Source organism: Oryx dammah, unplaced genomic scaffold, assembly GCF_014754425.2.
Source record: "Oryx dammah isolate SB20612 unplaced genomic scaffold, SCBI_Odam_1.1 HiC_scaffold_26, whole genome shotgun sequence".
NCBI classification, from domain to species: Eukaryota; Metazoa; Chordata; class Mammalia; order Artiodactyla; family Bovidae; genus Oryx; species Oryx dammah.
Window position 1 is genome coordinate 55,702 of NW_024070210.1, and position 20,398 is coordinate 76,099.

A 20,398-nucleotide genomic window follows, 5' to 3' on the forward strand; every position below is an offset into this window, starting at 1 on the left:
GTGCTGGTTGTAATTTTAGAGGGCCATGCTGCAGATCCTAAGCACTGCTCCCTTGCCCTCCATCCTCCCCAAAAAAACTGTCAAATAGAGAATGAAGCCAGATGGGAGTTCCGTGGAAAGGAGACAGGGTTGGTTCCTCAAGGGTACTGCTGAGGTTAGTCATGCTTAGAAAGAAGCAACAAGCTAGAGAATGAATATATTGGAGAGTACAAGATGATACACGGCTATTTAAATTATAGGCAGGAATGTTTACAAGGACATAGTCAAAAGTAAATGGATATACTTAAATATATTTGAATATAGAAAAACAAATGCTCCACAGGTAGGTAAAGCAAGAAAAAGAGACTGAGAAAGAGTCAGAGATTAGCTGGACTAAAAAAGTATCTTGAGAGAATTCAAGACCAGATTATAAACAAGCCCAGTCCATCTTATTTTTTAAATCTCAGGAACAGTTTTCTTTTAATTAAAGTAACAGTTTCCAGGAAATAAATGTTTTATAAAATGTACATAAGAGCATAATTAAATAGGAAGAAGCGTGCACATCTAAAAATAATCTGTTAAAAATCATTATGTTGGAGAATAAGGACTGCATGATAGAATTTCTGATCATGTTTGAGAAGGGTTCCTGATCATCACAAACTCAAGTTGCATTTTGCTCTGGTGAAAAAGGAGGATGCGCATGCTCATGAAAGTGGCTCCTGTGTCATAGTAGACCCCAGAGAACTAGAATAACATCTCAAAGAGCTCCAATGAAATCCATTTGGAATGCTGAGAATGGAATTCAATTTGTGAATCCTCTTTTCATTTTCCAGAGTTCCCCATACATTGGGAAGAGAAACCAGTGAGACTGGTAAACTGTTTCAGTACCTCTTTAATAACTCTCTGAATTTACACAATAGTATGACAGATTACTGTGGATGTAAGATATGCAATGGTTCTTTATTCTCTCCACCATCATTAAGGCAAGGGCAGAAGTAGGGGTAAAGTTTCTCCACGAAGGTGCTACTGAAGGTGTAAATGTGGGTCATAGTTTTAGCATTGTAGAAGGACACTTGTCCTCCCTCATAATCTAGATATATGCCCACCTTGTTGAGGTTGTTAGTCAGTTTCAGACTGCAAGAAGGAAAATCCAGAGCCTTTAGATCAGTTTGGTTCCTTAGTCTTAAGAGCCAGAACCCTTGCTCAGGAGTTAGAGGACAGCTGCCCTTCCGAAGGATGGATTCTCTGGCAACTCCGACTGTCCATTTTGTCTTCTTTGCTACTTCCACTTCCCAGTACCACTTTCCAGATGTGAAGCCTTTTGAGCCCAGCACAGCCACACTTGAGTCAAACCTCTCTGGATCATCAGGCATTGCCTGTTTAATGTCACCATGCCACACACTCGTTCGGTTTTTGGAGAGCACTAGATTTGGGTGAGCAGTTTTAGGGTCCAGAGTTAATGGAGATAGGCCTAGTAAGAAAATAAGAGAAAGCAGGGCATGGGGGAAAAGGGATGAATGCAGGTTCCCATAAACAGTATTTATGTGCTTTATCTCCCCATGCCGTATATGCTTAGATGGGCAGGTAATCTTATATACTCTCTCTATATATATTGTTTTGATATCCATGTGGCTACATTCTAGATATTTTTTATATTTGTGGTAAAAAATCAGATTTTACTCTGAAGCAATTTATACTCCAATAAAAACTACAGATAAAATAAATCTGTACTAATACATATAAAGAAAATACAAATGCTGAAAGGATAAAGATTCGGTAAGTGTGCCCAAAAAAGATTTCTAAAGCAGTAAGTATTTTAGTTTGATGTAACATGTATGAGGTGTATCAGGATGCTTTGGGTAAACAATGGCAAAAACAGAATGGGTTAAAAACAGTAGCTTGCATGATAGAGAAGATAAGGACTTGCCTGTTAGGAGCAGGTGAGACTGAACTGATACAGAATTTAGAGGACAGTGGTGGTAAGTTTGCATTTGGTTTAATAGACACTGGAACTTTTGAGGTCTGGAATGGTTAATGCCACTGCTGATCCAGCTGTGATTCACAAACTGTGTAATTGCCAATCTGGGACAGGACAGTAGAGAAATTAAGAGTAAGCTCTTAGGAACTGTCATAGAAATCTGACAGAATAATTTTATGTCAATCAATTTAGTTAAAAAACTGGGCTTGCACTTTGCAATTTTTTTAACTCCATTTTTTCAAATAACATTTATATTCTACAAACATCAGGTTTTAAAACTGGTCCTTCATCACAGGTAATTTGACAAGTGGTTTAGACAGATCAATGGACAGCAGTATAAAAAAGGAATTTCTAAATGAAGAGAGGTTGGAAGCATATTAGCAAGAAGGTGACACAAATTCTAAATGTGAGATAATTGAGCCTTGGCATAAAATTTTATAAAGGAGACACAAAAACTGTTCAAATCATGGACAAGGATACAAATATGCATTTGTATTTGTAACACGTTAGTTGTTAATGGATTTATTTATCCTGGAAGCAAGAACAATCCAGCCTATCTCTCTCTTCTCAGAAAAGCTTGAGTCTTTTCCATCATCCCAGAGACTTTTTCTTTCTAACAAAGAGACTTTGAAGAATCCTGAAGATTTTCCATGTAGGCCAAATCTTCTCACTCTCACAGATCGATCCTCATTCATGTAAGGTTGTTATTTTTTCGCATGTGAGGACTATAATTTCTTTGGAGGTATCATAAAGAATTCCTGCTAACCTTTTTAGAATCCCAGTCTGCTCTCATCACTAAGCCTCTGACATCTCCAGCTAGCTCAGCCTGCCCTCGCTTTGAGGATTCCTAGGAGTCAGCTTTGCATACCAGCTTTTCTTCTTATGCCATATTCAATCCAACAGTAAATTCTGTCAGCTCCACCTTCAGAATATATTCTGAGCCTACTCAGAATATATAGACATAACTTCCACAAATACCAGTGTCTTGGAACTACTACAGTAGCTTTTTAATTGTTCTGTTTCCACTCTGCCTATCTGCAGCCTATTCTGCCAATAAGAAGAATGAGATCATCTAGTTCTCCTGCTCAAAATACTCTTATGCTTCCCGTCATCCAAGGTAAAATCCAGAGTCCTTACTGAAGAGACAAGACCTGCATGATTTACCCACTTCTCTGACCTCATCTCCCACCACTTACCACCTCCCTCCCCCCATTCTGTTTGGTCCAGCCACCGTTGCCTTCTGGCTGTTCTTTGAACATACTAAGTTCATTCCTACTGCAGGGACTTGACCCTTTCTATTCCTGTCCCTGGACGCTCTTTGCCCACATTGTTTACTCCTTAATATCATTCAGACCTTTATTCATGCAAGTGCAATAGAATGTTATTGATAGAATCTAGCTAGGTATAGAGGTATTTACTGTAAAATTCTTTAAACTTTTCAGTATGTTTAGAAATGTCTACAATAAAACACAGGGAGAACCTGCTCAAAGAGATTTTCTCTGGGCATTCTATCTAAAGTAGCATGTTCATCCATCTATCATGGTTTATACTCTTATCTTGCTTTCTTTTCTCTCATAAATAATTATTTGTTGAGTGTATCATGCTTTGTTATCTTCACAATAGTTATCAATATGTGAAATTACTTAATTGTCTCTTCCACTAGAGTGTAATCTCTGGAAAGGCAGGGACTTTGTTTTGTTTCTTCATCTATCTTCAAAATTTGAAACTGTTCCTAGGTATTCAAGTAACTGTTTATTAAACAATTAAATAAACTGCAATTAGAGTTCCATATGAATCTTTGACACCAACTAATTTCACCATGCCTTGTATTCCTGTTATCCTTCGCATAAACACACAGATTGTAGATTTCTCTAATGATTTAATGTCTACTGTACTTTTACCCTCATTATTCTGTTCTTTACTTCCTCTGCCTTCACCCATCCTCCAGCTGTTCCCACCCAACCATTTCCACTCTGCCCTTTGGATCTACCTCCCCATTTAACTCTCGTACATCTTCAGTTTACAGAATTCTCTTATCACCTCCTTAATTTAACGTACTCCAGACTGATTCTTCCCAAAAAATGAAGCTAACTGAAATACAGCTTCCAGAAGTTCAAGAGACTATTCATTTTCTAAATTCAGATGCTGGAGATCAGGTAGCCACCACCACCACTTCCAGACCTGTGCTCTATTCCTCAATCTCATGTTAAAAAGTCATTCTTCGTTTCAGGCTCTTGTCATTCCTTTTCACATTTCCCTCTGTCTCTATTTAACGCTATCATCTACAAACTTTTCCTGGTTATACCCCTGCTTTTTGGGTTGGCCTTACTTTCCTACATCAAGTCTAGCCCTCATTCCAAGGGACTCTGCTGTCTTTGGATGTAGCTGCCCTTCTCTTCTTGCATGGCTTTGGCTTTCCTGCTCATGACTTTTGACTCCTTTACATTTAAGCTGCCCATATTGGTGACTATATTCTGGAACTTGTGGTCATCAGGAACTGTTCTTTCTCTGAAATCTTCAACTCAGGTATGCCATACTCTGTTATTTTTTGAGCTTTCTCACTCCCATCTCTCCCCACAACCATGACTTGACTCCATTACCATCTCTAGTCTCCTATTTCTCTTTCTTACCCTGATCTCTTCCTGGCTTAAAGTTCTTCCCTAAACACTTTAGCATTGATAGCTTCATTGCCAATAACCTCAACACTTTTGTGCTCTTATGTTTCTGTTTCTGCAGCATCTGCCATGCAACTCTCCAACCTTGGATCTATTCAGCTATTCAAAGTCACATGCTAATTCCTCACCATTGCAGGATGAAAATCACAAAATTATGCATACAGATACTGCTACAAATTCGTTATTTCTGCTCTATGCTTGGCCATCAGCACTGCCCCAAACTCTTATATTTCCCAAATCAAACCTTCTACACTTCCTCACAACAGCAATTTCAAACCTTCAACTCCTCCTCAAATCACTGTTCCACCACTTTGCTCCTCACTTCCAGGCAGAAGGCTTCATCTCCTCTTTCACAGAGAAACTGCAGTACATTTTATAAATGAATAGATGAATGAAGAGATGAACCCCCCAATTCTTCCTACTCATACTGCAAACCTTATCTCACAAAATTATTTGCTTCTACCGTCTTTATCTCCTCTCCAGTTTTGGAGAAAGCTATGTAAAGTCAGCACCTCTCTCTTCTGTAGCTCTCACTCTTCCCAACACTCACCAGTTATTCCCTTTCTTATACTGTTGATTTCTGCTCTTCTACAGGCTGCTTCCCTTCAGTACGTCTTTAGAAGCCCTCTTTTGTCTTTCCTCTACATATACATCTTCCCTTCTTATTGAAACTTCTCAAATGAGTGATCTATTCCCTTCATTACTGCCTCATTCCAAATTGTTCCTGAACCCTATACAATATATAATAATTTATACTCATTCCACTCTTTTGAAATCACCCCTATCAAAGCCACCAATTTTTTTTAATTTATTTATTTTAATTGGAGGTTAATTACTTTATAATACTGTATTGGTTTTGCCATACATCAACATGTATCCACCACAGGTATACACGTGTTCCCCATCCTGAACCCCCCTCCCTCCTCCCTCACTGTACCATCCCTCTGGGTCGTCCCAGTGCACCGGCCTCAAGCATTGTATCATGCATTGAACCTGGGCTGGCAACTCGTTTCATATATGATATTATACATGTTTCAAAGCCACCAATTGTTAAAAGCATCTCTTTTCCAGTTATTTTCTAAATTGATCTTTGCATTTGATATGAGTGACCATTCCCTTCTCCTTGACACTCTCTTTGCCTTAGATTCCATGGGGACTTTATTTCCTGTTTTTTTCTCTTATTTCTCTTGCCAGATAATTACTCAGTCCCTTCTGAGGCTTAATTGACCTTCATCTGTTGTTATTCTCTATAACACATTCTCTTCTTGACTGTATGTTCTCATTCTCCTTAGGCAATCTCATTTATATCAAGAGCTCAGCTACCCCCACTCAATATTATTTGTTCCAGCTCTGGCCTCTCTCCTAAGCTCTAGTTAGAATAATTATCCATTTGAATATAGTCATTTAATTCTTCTATAAGTCAACACAACATGGCCAAAACTGAACTCATCAGCCCCCTCCAAAATCTGCATCCCCTGTATTTCCATCCTTGACATCACCTTTCTCTATGCCTTACCACTAATTACTGTCCTATATGTTTCAGCTCTCATAATTCTGTCTCTGGAATCTATTCTTATGTTCCATTACCATGCCTCTGGCTTACATCTTAATAATTTTTCACCTAGAAGGTTGCTGCAGACTCTAACTTGGTCTTCGAGACTCTCCTGGGGAGCAGAAACTATGTCTTTTATTTCTGTATCCTTGGAGCCCAGCTTAATGCTCAGCATGTAGTAGGCCCTCTCTGAGTGTGTCAAATGAAGGAGTGAACTTTGGTGATATTTTATCAATACACACAAAACTAAAGAAAATATATTAAAATATTTTAAGATAAAAACGATTCCCTGCACTGAAATACATGAATGGCCATATTGTCCCTGGTTGCTTTTTCACTACAGTGGCATAGTTAAATAGTTTTGACAACACCAAACAACCCCCAAAACCTAAAATATTTACTATCTAACTCTTTACAGAAAAAGTATGAGCCCCTGAATTAAAGCAATAGCCTCATTTATAAGGCAGGAATGAAGAAAATAAGAATCTGCAGATTAAGAATAAGCAAAGGCCTAGAAATAAGAAGTATAAAGTATATTTTACCAAGGTTTGACCATAGTTACATTATTATTAAAATAGCCATATATTAAATAAATCCCATTTGATTGTCTTAAATGTAAAATTATACCAAAAGTAAGGAAAAAGTCAGTTTGTGCTTTAAATGATGCTAGAAGTGAAGTTTGGGGGCAAAGAGCACAAGAAGAAAAACACTGTGATCTTGAGAGAGCTAGAATTTTCAGGGTAGAGTAAGAGAGGAGGGAGCTGCAGAGAGACATCAAGACATCTCCAAAGGGATTCCCTCAAGGTTGTGACTGAGTATTGCCACATGACTACAGTGAAACTCATTAAATCTAGAGAGTGAATCTCCAGAAAGCAGAGCTCACACAAGACTGGGAATAGTTTTCAATCCTGCCAGTCAGAATGGAAAAATGTTTTAATATATGCAGAACATCATACAGAGTACTCAGAAGGGTAATATCTTAGAAAATTGGCAGAGTTAGCCCCAGATTAAAGGCTTCTCTTGAAACACACTAACAAAGCTTAAAGGCTCAACAAAGCTTAAAGTGTCAAAAGGAGCAAAGTTATTTCTAATAACTTCGCTAAATGCCAAAGTTAAATCAATAGAGCTTAAAGGATTACACCAAAATTAGCAAATAGCTATGTAAAACGGATCATGTTTGACAGCCAGAAGAGACAGATTGCATAACTACCCACTCCTTCAGTGTGAGCTGCACATAGTGAGTTGCTTCCACAGTATACAGTATGGAGAAGAGAGGGGAAATAACTGGCACTACCTCAGCCAGGTGATTAAAGCCAGCATCAACAGTCATAGACTATGCTGACAGAACCTATGCTTGATATGATGAAAATGACACTTTAATTCCATGGTCTTCCTCGCAGTAACTCACAGCCCTAGCATTATTGTGAGAAAAACATCAGACAAATTGCACTAATGTGGCATCCTACAACATACAGAACCAGCAGTCCTCAAAAATGTCAAAATCTTCAAAAAAACAAGGGAAGCCTGAGAAATTGTCACAGCCAAGAAGAGCTTAAAGAAACATGACAGCTCAGTGTGATGTTGCACCTTCGATGGGATCGTGGAATGGGAAAATAACATTAAGTAAAAACTAAGGAAATTCACTCCGGAAGTTGGTGCTGGACAGGGGGGCCTGGTGTGCTGCAATTCATGGGGTCGCAAAGAGTTGGACACAACCGAGCGACTGGACTGAACTGAACTGAAGGAAATTCAAATAAACTATTGATTTTAGCTACTAGTAATGCATTTGTAATGGTTCATTAATTGTAAATAATGTGTCACACTAAATATAAGATGATATAAACTGGGGATGAGGTATATGAAAACTCTCTACTATATTTTCAATTCTTCTGTAAACCTAAAAGCATTCTACAAAATAAAGTTTATTAAGAAGAAAAAAATATATCAGCCATGCAGAGTGGCAGGAAAATATCACCCACACTCAGGAGAAAACACACACAGTAAAAACATGTTAGAAATTACAACAGTGGTGGTATTAGCAGACAAAGACGTTAAAACAGACGTTATAAATACCTCTCATTAGCCTGAGAATGTAGATGAACAATGAACACGGTAAAGAGAGAAGCTGATGATATAAAAAGATACAACTTTTTGAAGAAATGTAACTGAAATGAAAAACATCCTAAAAAGGATTAACAGAAGATTAGACAGTGCAGATGAAAAGATGAGAGAACTTGAATAGGAATAACAACTGTTCAAAATGAAACAGAAAAAAGGCTTACAAAATGCTGAGCATCAGTGAGAAGTGAGACAATTTTAGATGGTCTAATGGACTGTGAAGAAGGCTGAGCACCCAAGAATTGATGCTTTTGAACTGTGGTGTTGGAGAAGACTCTTGAGAGTCCCTTGGACTGCAAGGAGATCCAACCAGTCCATTCTGAAGGAGATCAGCCCTGAGATTTCTTTGGAAGGAATGATGCTAAAGCTGAAACTCCAGTACTTTGGCCACCTCATGCGAAGAGCTGACTCATTGGAAAAGACTGATGCTGGGAGGGATTGGGGGCAGGAGGAGAAGGGGACAACAGAGGATGAGATGGCTGGATGGCATCACGGACTCGATGGACGTGAGTCTGAGTGAACTCTGGGAGTTGGTGATGGACAGGGAGGCCTGGCGTGCTGCGATTCATGGGGTCGCAAAGAGTGGGACACAACTGAGCGACTGAACTGAACTGAACTGAATGTGATTGAAGGCAGAAGAAGAAGAGGGTGACAGAAGATGAGACGGTTGGGTGGCATCACCGAGGCAGTGGACTTGGGCAAACTCCAGGAGGTGGTGAGGGACAGGGAAGCCTGGTGTGCTGCAGCCCATGGGTTGTGAAGAGTCGGACACGACTTGGTGACTGAACAACAATAACATATGTAAAGTTAAGAGTTCCAGAAGTAGAGAAGAAAAGATGGAGAGGTACAAAACTGCTAAAAAATAATAGCCAACATTTTTCCAAACTGGATGAAAATTATAAACCCATGGATCCAAGAAAACACACCAAGACCCAGCATAATCAACTTGGTGGAAAAAAAGTGACAAAAAACTAAACCTTACAAGTAACCCATGAGAAAAAAAAAGATAGTACATACAGAGAAATGATACAAAAATGATAATAAACATCTCATCAGAAACTATGCAGGTGAGAAAACAATGGAGTGGCTTTTCTAAAGTAGTAGAGTCTATCAACCCACAATTCTATATGAGGAAAAATATTTTTTTTAATAAGGTAAAATAAAACTGTGGTGGTATCCAAACATTGTCATGGTAAAACTCAACGTGTATTAAAAGATTAAAAAGATGACATAAAAATGGAGACTGATATTAAGAGAAACAAAAGGAGTCTTCTAGACCAGCATGGATATTTCTCCATGCTGGATGAACCAGAGACAGAAAAAAAAAGGCTGAAGGCAAAGTGCAAGAAAGGAAAGTGGGAAAGCAAAGCAAAAGCAGTAAAGGCAACGAAGGGTTTAGCCTGGTAGACCCTTAAAAAAACTTGAAAAATGCCACATGGGATAGATCCAACATATACATTGGTTTCAGCGTCCACCAAATGAAAACTTTATTTCCGTGTTTTAACTTGGCTTTTTTCAATTTAAATCCAGCATAACTTCTCAAATTTGTTTTGGGAGCCTGAACAAAATATTTTCTTTGATGGATTTAAAACAATCGGGAAGATAGACTTTATCAAACTTTGGCAAGGATTTGGAGAAACTGGGACTCTCATCCATTGGAGGTGGGAATTAAAATGATTCCACCATTTAAGGGAAAAAAATGTGATAGTTTCTTATAGTTAAGCATATACTTAACACACAAACCAGCAATCGCATCATTAGATATTTACACTGAAAAAATTAAAGCGTGAACTTCCCTGGTGGTCCAGGGGTTAAGAATCCACCTGCCAATTCCGGGGACACGGGTTCAGTCCCTGGTCCAGGAACATTCCACATGCTGTGGACCAACTAAGCCTGTGCTCCGCAACCACTGAGCCCAGGTGCTGCAACTGCCAAAGCCCATGTGCCCTAGAGCCCGTGCTCTGCAGCGAGAGAAGCCCAAGCTCTGCAGCAAGAGAAGCCCAAGCTCTGCAGAGAGAGAAGCCCAGGCTCTGCAGCAAGAGAAGCCCAGGCTCTGCAGCGAGAGAAGCCCAGGCTCTGCAGCAAGAGAAGCCCAGGCTCTGTAAAGAAGAGAAGCCCAGGCTCTGCAGCAAGAGAAGCCCAGGATCTGCAAAGAAGAGAAGCCCAAACTCTGCAGCGAGAGAAGCCCAGGCTCTGCAGCGAGAGAAGCCCCTGCTCACCAAAGCTAGAGGAAGCCCAGGTGCAGCAACAAAGACCCAGCGCAGCCAAAAAGTCAATTAAATAAAAATAAATCTTTACAAAAGAAAGCAAAAAGATTTATAAACAAATATTCAGTCAAGTTTCTTCATACTAGCCATAAACTAGAAACGATCCAAATGTCCATCAGTTGGTGAATGAATAAGCAAATTGTGACGTATCCATAAAATACAGTGATTGATACATGCAACAACATAGGTGATCTCAAAAAGCATTTTGCTAAATGAAAAAAGCCAAAAAGAAAAGACTACATAATATATGTATGAGACTTTAGAAAAGACAGTGTAATAAAGTAGATGAGTGATTATCAGCAACTGAGGATAGAAGAAAAAAATTGACCACAAAGGGTTATGCAGGAACTTTTGGGGATGACAGAAATTTTCTGTATCTTGATTTTGGAGATGTTTACATAAGTGTGTACATTTGTCAGACTCATCAAATTGTACATTAAAATTAGCGAATTTTCTTCTATGTTAATTATACCTCAGTAAAGCTGATTTTTTTCATTGTCAGCTACCTGGAAAAATTAGCAGGGGTAGATGTATGATTTTCATTAAATCAGTAATTACAAACTAAAGAGTCTATAAAAAGCTTTATTTAGAGCTCTATTTCTGTAACTATTTTTATTTAGAACGTCGTTTTATGTTCTTGAAATGTTTGTGTTCTTTTGTCCTGTCCTGTCCAGTCGTTGTTTTCTGTCTGTTTGTTTGTTTTTTTAGTATCTGCAGGATGACAAAAACTTAGTCACAGCTATTGAAATAATTGGTTTTCTTTTGAAGCACTTAAGATCTGTAAACAGTCTCCTAAGATGATATACTCTATGTTATGAACACTAACCACAAGAGGAACTGTACTCATACATATGATGAATATGTATAGTAACTTCCACCTTCAGGGCAGAGATGCCTCAGAGACTTACATAACTGTTTTAGAAAAATATTAAAATATTGGTTGTTATATTTGATAGAACAGTCAAGCAAAATCATAGGCTGAGAAGTTAGTTCTGACACCAGACTCTATTCACAAGTATAAGATCCTGCATTCTTAGATAACAGTAAAAGAAGAAATTCAGTCATACCCACTAGCCTTTTGGCTAAACTTCACCCCTCCCTCCACCTAGACTCAAACGTACTGTTAGGGCCACAGAAGAGGTCCTGAGAATGAAACGTTAAATTGGGAGCCCCGGGAGCTCCGGGGGCTCCTACCCCAGGCTCCCAGCCACTGATACCTGGAGAGAGGGTGGACTGCATGCCCCTCCACACCACGTACTGGATGGGCCCTTTAAACACGCCTGCGCTCAGCTTTCTGGAGACAAGCTCCTTGGGCGTCAGCACTCTCATTCCTTGCTCCAAGCTGCAGGGGACACAAATTGTTTATTCTTAGACATCCTCCAGGGACTGAAGGCAGGCTATTAATACCACAAGGAAACACTTACCTATCCAAGAGAGGTATGATGTCCTAAAAGAGGAAAGGAGAAATGGAAAGGTTAGATGTATGTTCATCAGCTCCAGAAATTTGTTTGGTGTTACTGGCCACCACCAGAATTTGATGGTCAAAACTGCAGTCCTGGGCAGATGGCCCCCATCCCATTGCCACCAACTCCTCTCATCCTCCAAATGCCTTTTCTGATCTTCATCCTTCATCTATCCCAGAATAAACTGGCTTACTTTCCTGTGATTTTCTAGAGTTTCTTGTTACAGGAAACAAAAAAAATTAAGGTTAAGCTGTTTTTACCTATACTGCCACTTAGTCTCAGGAGAACGACACAATAGGTATTCCCACCCCAAGTCCACTTTCTTTACAATGGCTCAATTAGGCTTCTGAATCCCAAGGTAGTAACCAGTGCCACTTTAGGGTTGGAGCGTCAGGTAGCAGAGATTGGCAAACAGCTTTTCAAACAGGTCAATTCACGACTACTGAGAGCCAGTAGAAGATACAGTTTAGGTGGCAACATTCTTATTTTTGAGAAATAAAGCTTCAGAGTTCTTAAGGGGGAAATATTAAAACATACTGCTTTTAATGGCATCTTACTATCTTCTTTACTAGGCGTATGCAAACTTTCGATTGAGTATAAGGCAAAAGGAACCTTCTGCTTTTCTCCCAGGGAATCTTAAAATGACTACAGCAGATTTTTTACCCTCCTGGAAGGGAGAATCTGCTTGTGCATCCTCCCAGCCCTCTCTCCCCTCTCTGTTGTGCCCACGGTCGTGTCGGTGTGGAGTCTCACTTTGAGAAAGTCGAAGGGGCTCTGCTGCTCCATGCGGGCCTGGATGCTCACCAACATCTCCTTGGCCAGGAGACACTGGTCCTGAATGTGGCTCAGATTCAGCTCCATCTCCTCATTCAAGGCTTTCCCCTCTTCTCGGAGCTCACTTAAAAGGTCCTTTTCTTTGCTGTGCAGGAACTGATGCAGCTTTAGAAACTCCAGGGAGATGTGTTGCTGCAGATGTAGCTTGTTTTCCTGGAAACCTCCATGATCATCACCATGGTAATTACTGAGACTAGCATTTAGGGATGGGGGCCCACACCACCAGCACTCTCACAACTTGGGAAATACCATAACAGGAAAATGCATGCAAATACTGCATGTCAACATTCAGCTGTGCTAAAAGGAGGCCTTTGGGAAACTTACTCTGTCTTTCCCAGCTAGTTTAATAGTTAGGGTTGAAATAGTCAAACGTCATCTCTAAGTTCCTGTTGCAAAACTGAGGTGGTAACCAATGCCATCTTAAATAAGACTGTGGGGTTAATCAATTTTAAATGAACAATAATACCCTTTTATCCAGAAGTACAAACCAGTATCTACCAAGTGATGCTGTTAGACTGGGTCCATAGGAGGCTGGAAGAACTGCCCTTTTTCAAGAAATCAGAACGGAGGAGGCACCATTCCTGCTGCCAGGACAATACAAAAGAAGCCAGAGATGGGTGATGTCTGCAGCACTTGAAATCGGTAACCGTTACACTGGCAGCTCTTTCCCTAGGTGACTTCAGCTTCCTCATGGGCAAGCCATCTGACATCCTGGCTTCTCAGTTCCTCATCATCATTTCTAGTGATTTTTACCTATATCTACTCATTCTTTTAATCACATTGAGGGTTTTATCTTCCTCAGCAATTGTACCATCCCCAGAATTACTTTTCATGTTCGCTTACCCAGGTTCCACTGTTGAAACAGTTACTGGATTTCATGGAATCCTCCTGTTCATTGACCCCTGCATTTCTGTTCATCAGCTTCTCTGTCTTTGTGTCCCCTCTTATCCAGCTTATAGTCTGTGGTCAAGCACTGTGATTGTACTCTTTAAAATAGTCTTAACTCTCACTGTCCTCTAGGTCAGACATCTCCATTTCTCCTTTTACCTATTTCACCACTGTTTCTCAGTCTCATTTGTCAGTTGGGTCTCTAACCGAGCTTTGAAGACTAAATTACTTGATATTCTGTCCTAGACTCTGTCCCTTTCTCATTCCACACTCGTGTTCTCGGTAATAGCCTCTGCTCTCACAACTGTGAAGTGCAGTCTATACGCTGACTTCTTTTCAGCCTAGACCAACTTCTCAACTCCAGATTCGTATATCCAATTGTCTATTTGATACCACCACTCGCCTCTCACATCTAATCAGTCACCACATGCAGGTAGTTTTTATTTCCAAAGCATATGTTAAAGCCGTTTATTTCTTTTGGTCTCTACTGCCATTTTAGTCCAAGCCATCATCGTTCTCTGGGACCACCTCAGTAGTCTTCTTCTAACCGTTATCCTTCTTATTGCCTTTCTCCAGTCCACACTCCACACAGCCACCAGACTGATGCTTTCAAAATAAGATGAGACTATGTCCTGTTTAAACCCTTTAATGACTTCTCAATTATGCATAGAATAAAATTCAAAATTCATAACATTATCTACAAGGGCCTACATGATTGGGCCTTATCTGCCTTTTCGGTCTCATCTTGCCTACCAAGATCCATCTTAATTGGCCTTCTTTCTGTTTAACATAGTAACTAGCTTCCTGTCTCAAGAACTTTTCTATAATGCTCTTTCCTCTTCATAGAACATTCTCCAGGCCATTTCCTTCATATTCCCCTCACCCAGTTCCCTTGGCTAAAGATAATACTTATCCTTTCAATTCTCAATTTTTAATAAGAAATTTTTAATTTCAATTTTTAGTAAGTGACTTCTTCAGTCTAGATTAGGCTCTCCATTTATATACTCTAATATACTGTATATTTATAATCATTTATAGTAATTATCACAGTGATGTTTTATTATTGGTGGGATTATTTCATTAACATCTGTCTCCCACCATAGTTGGAATACAATATCTAGCATAATGCTGCACCACTCAAATATTTGTTGAATGAATGAGTGTTGACTGTAATAGCTGAACTAAGAACTCTTACAACAGGAACACGATTCTCTTGAGACATCTTTATTTCCATCTAGCCTTCTTCTTTCCCTAATTATATTTATTTATTCTTCCAGATGCCAAATGCCAGAGAAGACTCTCCTCTATAGGAGAATTAATGAAGAAACAGAACTCCCAAATTATTCCCCCAGCCTAGGGACTGATTTGCCAAGTCCCTAGCCATTAATGTTGTCCTAGAGCTCCTGTGAAGTTGAAAGGGTAAGCAGTAGTTTTGTTTAGTTTGGGAAAAGCTAAAAAGGATTAGATCAGAGAGAAAAGCCAGCAGTCTAAGAGACCTTGGTTCAGAGAGGCCTCGTTTTAAGCCCAAAGGAAAGAAAGGTATTTCTTTGAACATAACAATCTTTAGTGGATTTTTTTTAAATAAATTCCTTATTTTACCATAGATAATAGGAAAGATCAGACAGATCACAGCCCCAGAGCAATCACCCAGTGACTGCACCATGAAAAGGATCTGCTTATCTAGGGGAAAGGTCAGTCTGCTCCCTCTGTTGATCAGCTATTGGGAACCTACTCCACTGCCATATTTCTTTCCACTCTACAGTGTCTGTTTTCTACTTCTATAGCCCAGATGCCATTTAGCATTTTGTTGTATATGTAAAGGTACCTTTCCAGCCACATAGCTGAAGTTACAAGGAGGGTACAATTCCAGTTCTGTCTCATGATCCCTCTACCCTGCTCCTCACCTTGTGAGCAGCAATAGCATCTTTCTGCATATTCTTCAGGGACTGAAGCTCCTTCAGGGTTGCTTCCAGTTGACCCTGATGGATGGTAAGCTCCTCCTGGGGATACCATAAAGAATTAACCCATGCTAATTGGGAGATAAAGGGCCATGAAGAACATCTACCCCAAAGCCCCAGGGTGTCAGGGGGAAAGAAAGCAAGCTCCTGCTACAAAAGTTTCCTTTTCCCTTGTTTTATAATTCCTGTCTCTTCCAAAAATTGTGAAGAAAATTACAAACTGCAGAAAAACTAAGTTTTATCTTTTTCTTAGCTAACTGCGGGGCTTTGAGGAAGATAACAGAACTCTCTACATTTTCTGCTATATTTACACTGTTCTTGCTATCTCTACTTTTACTTACATTGTTCTCAGAACACTCGTTTCTTCCTTCTGTCCACCCAAATTCAAATAATTGTCCCCCCTTCAAGCTTTCTTTCACCATGCCTCCCCTGACTATTTCAGTTTTCTCTAATCTCTGAAATTCTAAACATTTGTGAATTACAAATGTGACAAAAATTTAGCTCTCAACAGTAGACTGTCTTATATTCCTTCTGTTGTTTTGTTCACTTTAAACTTGACTAAATTTCAAGACTTTAATAACAAAAGCAATATTTTACATGTCCATGTTCTGTACAGTGTCTAGCAGAATGCTGTCAAGGCAAGGTTTAGGTAAATGTTTGGTTGATTGAGGAAGTAGGCCAAAGCTCCTTTACTGCTTCCCTATAATTGACAACTACAGAGAAAGAACTTTGCAAGATACGTTGTATTTTTTGAACACTCTGAGCTTTCTAATAATCACTTGAATGAAGGGGTGGTATTGAAAGAAGAAGTCCGACAAACTGTTTTTCCCAGCCTTCCTAAGGAATTGCTCAAGACTGTTCAAGACCCAGGGCTCACCCACCGTGAAGAAACGGACAGCATCAGAGATCTGCAGGAATTCTTTAGACTGCCCTACAGACAACCGAGCATCTTTGCATTGAAAGCATATTAGTCTCCCATCTGGCTTACTGAACAGTTTCAGGTTCTCTCCATGCTCTGGGCACCGTGGATGGCCCTTGAGCAGGGGTAGCTTCTTAATCTTCTCTACCAGCTTCTCCAGTACGAGATTAAATGTACAGTTGCTGTATTGACATAACATCTTACACTCAGGACAGAATGTTTCATTTGCTTGCTGCTTCCAAAAGTTCTGGATACAAGATTGGCAGAAGTTGTGGCCACAGCTTAGCATTAGTGGATCGCAAAACCAATCGTTGCACAGTGGGCAGTGTAATTCCGTAGTGATATCTTGCATCTGCACTTTGGAGGATATTGGGGTGATCACATCATTCACTTCAGCGTAGCTGTCTGAGTCAGTTTTGGAGGAGAGGTTGGAAGATACCTTTGAAAAAGAACAGCTAAAATGAGTTTCTGTTTCTTGTTGCCCACTTCAGCATTTCAGGGTAGTGGGCTCTGTTTTTAAAGGAGCTGAGAATTGGTGCAGCCAGAGTACAAGTACTATCATCTCTTCTTTGAAAGTGATCAGTAAATTCAGTGTTCTCTAACATCAGAATTCATTCTACTCCCAACATTATTAAACTTTAATAGAGAACCAAGGTAGAAGACGAAAGAGTACCCAATCAAAGAAATGTATTTCATTGTATATCACTTCCTCCACTCACTTTCTCCTTGTATCAGTTGAAAGTTTTACTTTAAATATCTGTTGTATTAGTTATTACCTTTCATTTTGTTTTCTAGAAGTCATGTGCAAAGAATTAGAAGATCAGTCAGATTCCTCAGTCCATGGCATAATATCATCAACCATAATATCATCCAGGCCCTTCACCCTTCCTTTTTAAAAAACACGCTCCAGAAATAACATTTATACAGAAAATGTAGAATCATAAGGGTACAGATCAATGACTTTTCACAAAATGAACATATCTGTGTAATCATAACCCTGATCAAGAAACAAAACAGGCAGTGCGGGGCCGCGGCCGGGGGCGGCGGTAGTGAGACCAGACAGAGCTGCGCCCCAGCCCCCTTTTCCCTCCATGGTTTCTCTCCGCTCCCGCGAGTAACTTGGCTCCGGGGGCTCCGCTCGCCTGCCCGCACGCCGCCCGCCACCCAGGACCGCGCCGTCGGCCTGTGCCTCGAGCAGACCCCTTCCGACGGCCCTCGCTGCGCAGGCTGGGACGCCTCTCGCCCCTCCGCCCCCGCCGCGGAAAGTTAAGTTTGAAGAGGGGGGAAGAGAGAGAAACATGGACGTGAAGAGGAGGATCCACCTGGAGCTGAGGAACCGGACCCCGGCAGCTGTTCGAGAACTTGTCCTGGACAATTGCAAATCAAATGATGGGAAAATTGAGGGCTTAACAGCTGAATTTGTGAACTTAGAGTTCCTCAGTTTAATAAATGTAGGCTTGATTTCAGTTTCAAATCTTCCCAAACTACCTAAATTGAAAAAGCTTGAGCTCAGTGACAATAGAATCTGTGGAGGTCTGGATATGTTAGCAGAAAAACTTCCAAATCTTACACATCTAAACTTAAGTGGAAATAAACTGAAAGATATCAGCACCCTGGAACCCTTGAAAAAGTTGGAATGTCTGAAGAGCCTGGATCTGTTTAACTGCAAGGTTACTAACCTGAATGACTACCGAGAGAGTGTCCTCAGGCTCCTGCCCCAGCTGACCTATCTGGATGGCTGTGACCGAGAGGATCGTGAAGCCCCGGATTCAAATGCCGAGGTGGATGGTGTGGATGAAGAAGAGAATGATGAAGAAGGAGAAGATGAGGATAAGGAGGAGGAGGAAGATGGGGAGGAAGAAGAGTTTGATGATGAAGAGGAGGAGGATGAAGACGAAGATGCAGAAGGGGAGGAGGATGAAGATGAAGTCAGTGGGGAGGAGGAAGAATTTGGACATGATGGAGAAGTTGATGAAGACGATGAAGATGAGGATGAGGACGAAGATGAGGATGAAGAAGAGGAAGAAAGCGGGAAAGGTGAAAAGAGGAAGAGAGAGACAGATGACGAAGGAGACGATGATTAATAAGACCCCAAGAACCTGCAAAAACAAGAACTGTTCAGTATTGGTTGGACTGCTGACATGGATTTGAAAGATGGAAATTTGCTCTTACAGATCTTAAAAGGATTTGGAGGAGGAGTAAAATACTCTGCAGTCTGTGTGCAGTGGTTCAATACACGAGTGACTGTGTTGTCAGTAATTTTTGTAGTGCAAGATTTACGAAGGAATATCAGGAAAATTAATTTCTGGTTTGACATTTTCCCCAACCACAAGGTCTTAATCCGTGCCCTATGGCACACCTTCAATACATTATAAAGTGATTTGTACCACCAAAAAAAAAAAAAAAAGAAAACATTTTCAGAATAACCAACAATGTCCTACTGTATAGCCTAGTGAACTCTGCTCAAAGTTATGTGGCAATCTGAATGGAAGTGGGGAGATTGGGGGAGAATGGATACATGTATATGACTGAGAGTCCCTTCACTGTCCACCTGAAGCTGTCACAATGCTAATTGGCTATACTTCAATATAAAATAAAAAGTTAATTTGAAAAAGGAATAAAATTGAAAACAGCATTAAAAAAAGGAAAACATTTTCAGCATCCCAGAAGCACCCCCCATATGTCTGCTTCAAGTCACTATCCCTCATTAAGAACTGACCCCCATCCTGACTTCCAACACAATATATTAGTTTTATCTGTTTTTTAATTTTATATAAATGCAAATATATACTCTTTTGTTGCTGACCTCTTTTGTCAACTTATATTTGTGAGGTTTATTCATATTCTATATAATTTTGGTCCATTCATCCTCATTGCTGCATAATATTCAGTATGTAAATATGCCATAATTTATTTCTCTGTTCTACTGTTGATAGACTTTTTGAGTAGTTACCAGTGTGGAGCTATTATAAATAGTGTTGCTAGGAACATTCCTATTCATGTTCTTTGGTGAATATATATTCTATACAGACATATGTTGGAGATGTTGTAGGTTGGGTTCCAGGTGACCACAATAAAACGAATATCAGAGTAAAGTGAATCACATGAAATTTTTGGTTTCCCAGTGCCTGTGGAAGTTGTTTTAATCTATTACATGTGCAATAGCATGATGACTAAAAAGTACATATCTTAATTTAAAATACTTTTTTGTTAAAATATGCTAACCATCATTTGAGCCTTCAACAAGTGGAGTCTTTTTGCTAGTGGTGAGTCTTGCCTCTGTGTTGATGGCTGCTGACTTCTCAGGGTGATGGTTGCTGAAGGCTGGGGTGCCTGTGGAGGTTTCTTGGAATAAGTAGTGAAGTTTGCTGCATTGATTGACTCTTCCTTTCACGAGTGATTTCTCTTTAGCATGTGGCACTGTTTGATAGCATTATACCCACACTAGAACTTCTTTCAAAATTGGAGTCAGTCCTCTCAAACCTTGTCTCTGCTTTATCACTAATTTTATGTCATAGTCTAAATCTTTTGTTGGAATTTCAACATTCTTCATGGTATCTTCACCTGGAGTAGATTTTATCTCAAGAAACCACGTTTTTCCCTCATCCATAAAAAGCAACTTCTCTTCTATTAATGTTTTTTTTTTTCAAATGTAGACCGTTTTTGAAGTCTTTGTTGAATTTGTTATAATGTTCCTTCTGTTTTATGTTTTAGTTTTTTGGCCGCCAGGCATGTAGGATCTCAGCTCCCTGACCAGGAATCAAGCC

The 20,398-nt window shown here is 39.9% G+C and overlaps 2 protein-coding genes across 2 annotated transcripts; one reads left to right on the forward strand and one right to left on the reverse strand.

The window, feature by feature from the left end:
• Positions 1–869: 869 nt before the first annotated feature.
• Positions 870–17,931, reverse strand: TRIM69 (tripartite motif containing 69). The gene is made up of 7 exons (XM_040227546.1): positions 17,656–17,931; positions 16,594–17,070; positions 15,659–15,754; positions 12,786–13,019; positions 11,994–12,016; positions 11,787–11,911; positions 870–1,450 (listed from the first exon to the last, which is right to left on the reverse strand). The coding sequence occupies exons 1-7, from the start codon at positions 17,929–17,931 to the stop codon at positions 909–911; spliced, it is 1,773 nt and encodes a 590-aa protein (XP_040083480.1). The 3' UTR covers positions 870–908.
• On the forward strand, positions 17,654–18,776 carry LOC120853527 (acidic leucine-rich nuclear phosphoprotein 32 family member B-like). The gene has a single exon (XM_040227446.1). It carries the CDS (start codon positions 17,930–17,932, stop codon positions 18,713–18,715), a length of 786 nt encoding a protein of 261 aa, XP_040083380.1. The 5' UTR covers positions 17,654–17,929; the 3' UTR covers positions 18,716–18,776.
• The last annotated feature ends 1,622 nt before the right edge of the window (positions 18,777–20,398 follow it).

Bases quoted from the DNA above. Each gene is read 5' to 3' on its own strand.
- LOC120853527 (XM_040227446.1), top strand. From the start codon at position 17,930: ATGGACGTGAAGAGGAGGATCCACCTGGAGCTGAGGAACCGGACCCCG.
- TRIM69 (XM_040227546.1), bottom strand. From the start codon at position 17,931: ATGTTTCTCTCTCTTCCCCCCTCTTCAAACTTAACTTTCCGCGGCGGG. The intron at 12,017-12,785 runs GTGAGACTCCAC...TTCCTCTTTTAG, and splicing joins GCCCCTTCGACTTTCTCAAA to GACATCATACCTCTCTTGGA. The intron at 1,451-11,786 runs GTATCAGTGGCT...TTTTCTTACTAG, and splicing joins GCAGTCCACCCTCTCTCCAG to GCCTATCTCCATTAACTCTG.